The following is a 7595-nucleotide window of genomic DNA, read 5'->3' as shown; positions in this document are numbered from 1 at the left end:
TTAAGTATCTGCAAGCTAGCTGCTGGATGGCTATGCTAATAGCTGAACCTAGCTAGCTAAATCATGGATAACTGCATAAGCTAATACGGCACTAAGCTTAGTCATAGTTAGAAATGATAGCAAATATATATAGCCTACTGACGATAATACAAATATATGAAGCAGACCTCGTTTAGCTTAGCGATGCTACACCAAAGTCTGGAGTGTTGTTGGTCAGTTTGCACCTTCGAGCTCAAATTGTGACACAGCTGGACAGGAAACAGCACGTGGTCCTATATAGCGCCCTCTAGTGTTTACATACAAATCAAATATGAAGCTTTTACTTCTGCATCGAAGCTACTTACACTTTATGAACAATCCAATAACTGCTGTTGATTTCCAGTCCTAAGTAAGGACGTTATGAGTAAAAACTTAAGAGTAAGGACACAAGGAAAAATATGAATGGAATAAAAACATATAGCTACAGTTTAAAAACAAGAAAATATATGTAGTGTGTGAATATGTACAGTGAATGGATTGCACATGAACCATTGTATAGTACAGACAGACAGAAAGAATATCACACAGTTGAAAAGTGAACCTAAATTTCAAGAGCAGTCCATAATGGGTGCATGTAGTTATACTATAAGTACTACTATAAATAAGTAAGTACTACTATAAATAAAATATATCTCAAATCTATCATTAAGAATCACTTTATATCGGTCATTTCAAATGTATCCATTACAAAATGCTTCACAAAGGAAAAAATAAAGAAAACAATGAAGACCCATGACAAAGACAATAAATGAAATGTGGATTTTAAGCACAATGGTTTATTTCACAATAAGGGCACATATCCTTAATATGTTTTTTTGTTGAAAGTTATTTCATTTTCTGGATGTTTTCCGGGTCAAGTCCTGGCCCACTTCTTATTCTCAGTGCATTGGTGAATTTACTGACTCCAGAGCTGGAATATAAAGATTTAATGATATGGGTGGATTGATTTTTAAAAACAGGTACAGTAGTGCAACACAGCTTAAAGATAAATATTACAATAACACAAACAAGAGGTATTCACTGATCAGGTACAGTCAGTACAACGCTAAAGTAATCTCGATGAAAGGAGTGAAAGAGTCAAATAATTAGAGCCTTTTCAATTAACTGTGATTTAAAAATAAACGTCAGTGAATGAGGAGATTTCAGCTGAGTGACTCCTCTGTCACTTTGGAGTCTCAGTGAGTCCGTGTTTGTCCTTCAGTTAAACAGCTGCCGATCTCTCAACAGCTGAACGCAGAACAACGGCTTTAAACACAACCGGGCGGGGAGATTAAAGAAGTGGGTTTATGAACTGCAGCTCAGATCAGCAGGCCGTGCCACCTTGCGACAGGCTGGCGGACTGAGCGCATCATCCAGTTCCAGTGCTCGTCTTCCGTACTCCTCTCCTTCCCCACCGTCAACTGTCCTATCAGATGTTTGGGTGATTTCCAGGTCGTGTGAGTCTCATACACGTAGATCATGATTTTACACTGCACCACAGGAAACTCGGGCAGTGAGAACATGAGCACCTCGTTGAAGACGCTGTCCCGGCACCAGGCCACCACCGAGGTTTTCTGCGACCTGAGCTTGCACTGATTACACTGGACACTGATCCTGACGTACAGAGCTGCACAAAAACAAGAACGGCAAATCAGTAACTCTATACGTTCCACTGTGTGTGTATGGCTGCTAATGGTTTTCTATTTGGCAAGATGTTTGTTATTTACCAGAATCTGAGCATGTCTCAGTGGGGGCCGTTCTGACCTTTAGCAGACCAACCTCAAGCCTCTGAGAAGTGGGAAGAAACTTCAGTGACAGCAGCACTTCACCGACACGATCCTGTCCAGAGGGAGAGGATCAACACTTCATAAACCTCGCATGTGATTCAAAAGACAGATTCGGCCTCTTTCTCTGGCTTCTGCTTCGGTTAAGGATTTGTTTCTTTTCCCCTCTTATTCCTTTTCTTTCATTTCTTTCAGTTTCCTTTTATATAGAGGGTTTAATTGGTGAAGGTAACAATGTTCACAAATACACACAAAAGAGCAAAAAGAAAACTTAAATCGATATCAAGAAAACAAATGCATAATATATCATAACACAATCACAGCAAACCTTCCATTCCATCAAATATTGACTTTTAAAGTTGCATTTAAATCAAGTTAGTCTGTTGAGTAAAACAACGGTAATCATATAATGAGGGAAATTGTATATACAACACATCCTCATTCTAAGTTTCGGAAATTACTTTATTTTATTTAACATTGTCTACATTACTCATTGAAGTGTAAGAAAAGCCTTTCCCCCTCCACTAAAGGGTGAGAACAACTTACCCATGAGATTACAAATGAGTGTGTTTGTGCAGTTTTACGTAACATGCTGCTGTACCTTCTGGGGAATCTGCAGATCCTCGTGCAGCTCCAGAGGGTAGGACACGTTGAGCTGCCCGAGAGGAACCCTCACCTCTCCCAACACTGTGTGTCTGGAGAATTTATCAAAGTTCCACACCTGAGAATCACAGAGATACAGGACAGACTCTTTACTTATAGAATCAAGCAGTAAGAAAACACATTCCCTTTTCTCACATGACTACTCTGTCAATTCTGCAATGACTGCAGTACTTAGAGCTTCTAATCCTTGTGAATGTGCAGCATGACAGCGAAGATGTAATCTGCAACTCGTTTTATTCATTTGAAATTTAAAAATGTATTGCTAGTGCAGGTTCAAAGTAAATAGTATTATGTCTATGATAGAATAAGATTTTAGAGTTACTGAAAGTGAGAAGGTTTTACTGCAGGACCTCCATCCTGAGGTTGACGTGATGAAGTGCGTCTTTGTCCTGTTGCAGAACGCAGCTGAACTGATCTCCATATAAAGGGTTACAGCTGTCTTTCACAATGCGAGTCTGCCACTCCTGCAGCACTGTCCACAGAGCAGGAGACGTCCCCTCACCCTACGAGGAGCACAGAGAGTAACTATAACCTTTATATGGTGCAGAGACGCTGCAGGACTGACAGACAATCTGACACATTTTTGAACGATAAACATGATTAAAAAAAAAGAAGATTCTTCTTTTGTAACCTTCAATCTAAGTTTTGCAGTTATTCTTATTGGTTTAAAACACAAATAGGGTCTGAAAAGCATGAAAAGAAAACAAGAAGCTATTTATGCCAGAGAGTCACTTCTGTTTGTGATAACCACCTCCTCGCCCCTGCAGCCCTTCACGTCCGCTCCCTCTGATCCTGCCCACATGAGTCGCAGTTTAACAAATGGCTGGAGGCAGCAAGTCTGGCTGAGCTCCTGAAGCCCCTCCACCTGCAGGACGGTGACCACCAGACGGGACTGCGGCTGGTCGTAGTAGAGGGAGAACCGTAGCGATCCATCCACCTGTCGCAAGAACTCGTGTTAGGGAATACAGCCAGCACCTTCTGTTGATACTGCTCAAAATCTGCTCTTTCCTTCAGGGATTAATTTCTGTTAATCTTAATATAAATGGATTAAATGGAGGTTTTCAAAATTCTGAATAGTTCCCAGACAACTATTGATTTGCATAAAACTTTGTCCCGACATTTCTAGTTTTCAGAGGATGAATCCTAATGATGATAAATAAATTGTAAGTATGAGCTGGGATGCAGACGAGGGCTTGAAGTGTCGTGTTTATCTGTACACAAGGAATGTGTAGAAAAGATAACCCCGAATCTTCTAGCGCCACCATGAGGTTGACATATATGGTTCAGAGTGAAATATTACTATTATAATTGGTCCATGACGAATCAATGAGTTTTTGTCTCTTCCGTCTGGCTGTAGACTCAATTTTCCAAGATACAGATGTAATAAGTAATTTAACTTGTTTTAAAAGTCTCAGTGTGATGTACTGTTGATGTATTTAGTGTAATTAATGTGCTTTGACCGTATGTGGTTACTGCTGGCTGCACAGGATAATAAAGATATCTTAAACCTTGAAGTTACTGGGTGGATTGCCATGAAATTTGCTTCAAATATTTAAGCTTAAATTTAAGTTACGGATTATACAGAAATGTCTGTCACCTTCTTAACGTTGAGCTGCTCTCCCTCGTCTCCCTCCGCCTGGCTGGATCCTGAGGTCTGAGGCAAACAACGACTCAGCCTGTGAACCTCAGTGCTGACGTCCTCCACCTGGACAGGACGCACACATGCATCAGTGGTGTTATAATCGACTGCAGCCCCTCCAGCTGTAATCTGACAGAACAAGTCACATCTCTCCGGTGTTTGAACAAGTCTGCTCATTAATGTTTATGCACATAAACCCGGTTTTCCGCTTGAGGCCTCTTCACAGAGCCCCACAGACGGATCAGTTGGTTGATAATATCGGCCAAACTATATAATGCAACTTTTTACAATCAAAATGCAATTAACCACGACATTACATCTTTTTCTTAATAAAAACATAATTAACTTAAGAGCAAACCTGGGAGCCAAAACTTAGAACATAAAGTTTTCATGTTGAAAGAAAGAAAGTATTAGTTAAAAGATCTCGAAATATCTTCACATGACTGAATATAACAAAAAACCCATTGGTTCTTTTGATTTGTGGAAAGATTGAGAATTTAATTTGGATCCATGCAAAATTACACACATTGTTTTATGTTAATCATATATTTTTCATCAAAATCAATGAGTTATTTTTAAGAAGTGAGTGAATATGGAAAAGAAAAATGTTAAAGAAAGTGAATAAAGTTTAGATTTAATCTCCACCTCCTTCGCTCACCTGCATAATTGGAGCTCCTGAGCACTCCCCTGCTGTTGTTGACTTTTGATCCGAGTCCAGCTCATCACTGTTCCCTAGAGTCAAAATCATTATTAACTGGTCAGACACGACAGGCATCATCAACCTGTGCTGTTCAGTCTGGTTCTGTGGCCCTATCCCCACTCACCTGTGTCTTGCTGGGTGTGTGTGGTGTGTTTGTTGGTGCAGCATCTGAAGGTCTGCCAGGCCAGGAGGCCCAGGGCCAGCAGGAGTAGAGTCACGGAGACGCCCAGGATGATGTACTTGACTGTGTCTGAGAACGGCATCTGCAGCTCTGCAGCAGCCGAGAGCTGCTCGACAGGAGCTGGACGGTCCATCGGAGTGACCGTGACTCTCTGCCTCCATGTGGCCAATACACACATCTGCAACTCAGGAACACAGGTGAGGGGTTGTGGACCCTCTGATGGCAGCAGTGGAGCGTCCACAATATCAGCATTACACGATTTTTGTTTGTTGCCTAAAGTGAAACCAATGGATGATGATGACAGTGACCATTAATTGTTCACTCCGAGAAGTAGGAGTGAAGAACAGTGACAGTATTTGAATTAGCGAGCAGATTAACATCCGCATTACATAGGAATTCTAACTCTGGTCGAGGTCACACTCAAAATATTCAAACAGCAGCTTCATCATAATAGGATTGAGGGTTGAGTGAGTATGAATAACTTTGGTGAGTGGGTTCGATCTCCTGTGAGAAGCGAGGAACTGACTTGAGAGTCACAGCTTCAATGGTAGGAATCAACTCCAGAAGAGTAAAGATCGGTTAAAAAGACTTAGAAGTTAATAAAAACCAGAGTTTATCTCCAATATTCAGAAGGAAACTTTTAAAATATGAAGAATTCTAAACAGAGTTTGGTGGATTTGTTACAGCAGCAGAAACTGAACAATTTCTAAAAACGTGAAGTGGAACTTAAAGTCATTATAAACAGATTTAACTGTGGGTTTTGTGACACATAAGAACATTGAAAGATGTCAGCTTGGGCACAGGGAAGCTGACAGACACTTCACAGGCTTTAAACAAGGAGTGGAGTGGTTATACAAAATACATAGATAAAAAGAAAGGCACAGTGGTAAATAGGCAAAGCAGACCAACACCACTGCCAAAGATAGGGAGCTATTCACAGGACTCAGTGATGATGGATTATTATGTGAGCAGGTCTTAGGATGAAGTAAAGTGGTTCACCTGAGGGTTGGTAGTAGAGTCATTAATATCTCCAATCAGAAACTGTTGTGCCGGTCCTGCTCACACTTGATACGATCAACCCTGCAAAGGGAAATCTACAGAGGAGTAGCTTTAAATAAAGAAACGTGGATGAGCTCAAAACCTATTTAAGAGATGTTTTTCATAAGTGAACGAACACATGATGACATTAAAAACAGATAAACATTTACCTGAGCTGCATAATGAACCTTCAGCAATCTTCCTCTTCAGGCAAGCACATATTCTCCTGTGCTATAAATCCAGGCTCTTAATCTTTCACAAACACTTCAGAACTTTTCTGCAAGAGAAACACGTCTAACTGTTCTGCAGCTCTACGCACACGCTCCTCTCTACACACACACACAGCACAAGACTTCCTGCACACCATTCAGAGCAAACTGGTTTGATTAGATTTGAATATTTGAGGGAGCCTCACATGACCTGATCCCCGGCTCTCGTCCTCTTAAAGACTCAGAAAACACCCAATATAAAACCTATTTTGCATTATTGCACTAATGGGTGTGTATGTTAAACCATGTATTTACCATTACCGCAGGCACTGCTGCCTCTTACACTGAACCTGCCTTAAAGCAACACTATGCAACTCTTTCACCTTAAAGCAACGGCTTCAAAATCAATTTGATGGTAAATAGATTTGGAATATGGAGAACATTTGCTCTCCTCCACTCCTCGCCCTGAAAGTCTGTTTTATGTCACTCTGTTGAGTCCAAAGCAGGTCCGGCAAGTTAAAGGGTAAAGCTTCTATAAGTATTTTATTAAAAAACCAGAGTTTATCTCCAATATTCAGCAGAGAAACTTTTAAAATATGAAGAATTCTAAACAGAGTTTGGTGGATTTGTTACAGCCACAGCTCTTCTGGCTCAGGAAGCAGAGGATCATGGGTAATTTCCAGCGCTCAGTTGTGTTTAGTTCAGTGAGCGGGACGACACAGTCAAGAGCTCAACACTTTGACAGAATTCGTTTTTCCTCTACATGAAAACCACTTCATCGCTTTGTCAACTGAATTAATCCCCATGTGCGGCTGCAGAGGGCGCTGTTGCTCAGTATTGCTTTAATTTTGGGTTTCATTTCAATTTCCACAACATTTCTGAGCAAACACATTCTGTAAGTTTGACACATGAGCTGTTTGATGTTGTCTGCGTTGAGGTCTGATGAATTCAGTATTCTCTAAGTCGCTCTGCTCTATCGTCTCACTATAACCAAAGCAGCAGGTGTTGTAAAGCGATGTTAACGCACACTCAGTTCTCGTCCGTCAGCCTCAGACTCTAAAGGTCATTTGTGCTAAAAGCTTTTCATTGTCATCTTTATCTTTCAGACTCTGAGGAGCTGCCTTCACCAGATCACATCATGACAATGCACCTTGCTGAAAGACAAAGTATTACGTTCACTAAACTTTCCACTGCGAGAATAAGGAGGTCAAACATTTTGAAAAGAAACTTCCTGGCTTGTGCTGAAGAATATACTCACAGATTTATTTGTATTTCAGGTTTCAGAACACAAGGGCCTCACGTGATTAAAAATAGGAAAACTTAGTAAGACTGTAAGAATAAGAATTTTCTTAAATGCTAGTAA

The 7595-nt window shown here is 40.6% G+C and overlaps 1 protein-coding gene across 9 annotated transcripts; it reads right to left on the bottom strand.

Moving 5' to 3' along the window:
- Window positions 1–795: 795 nt before the first annotated feature.
- On the bottom strand, window positions 796–7541 carry syt19 (synaptotagmin XIX). Of its 9 annotated transcripts, none has more exons than XM_020106009.2 (10): window positions 6194–7541; window positions 5985–6093; window positions 4929–5258; window positions 4763–4836; window positions 4063–4170; window positions 3217–3402; window positions 2816–2968; window positions 2404–2523; window positions 1746–1857; window positions 796–1645 (listed from the first exon to the last, which is right to left on the bottom strand). In XM_020106009.2, the coding sequence occupies exons 3-10, from the start codon at window positions 5161–5163 to the stop codon at window positions 1338–1340; spliced, it is 1296 nt and encodes a 431-aa protein (XP_019961568.2). In that variant the 5' UTR covers window positions 5164–5258; window positions 5985–6093; window positions 6194–7541; the 3' UTR covers window positions 796–1337. The 9 variants fall into 9 exon arrangements, with proteins under 9 accessions (XP_019961568.2, XP_019961567.2, XP_069385101.1 ...); XM_020106008.2 differs by having other exon boundaries at window positions 4929–5163; XM_069529000.1 differs by having other exon boundaries at window positions 5985–6079.
- Between the last annotated feature and the right edge of the window lie 54 nt (window positions 7542–7595).

This window comes from Paralichthys olivaceus, chromosome 7, assembly GCF_024713975.1.
Source record: "Paralichthys olivaceus isolate ysfri-2021 chromosome 7, ASM2471397v2, whole genome shotgun sequence".
In the NCBI taxonomy this organism is placed as follows: Eukaryota; Metazoa; Chordata; class Actinopteri; order Pleuronectiformes; family Paralichthyidae; genus Paralichthys; species Paralichthys olivaceus.
This window is presented reverse-complemented; position numbering and strand designations above follow the sequence as displayed.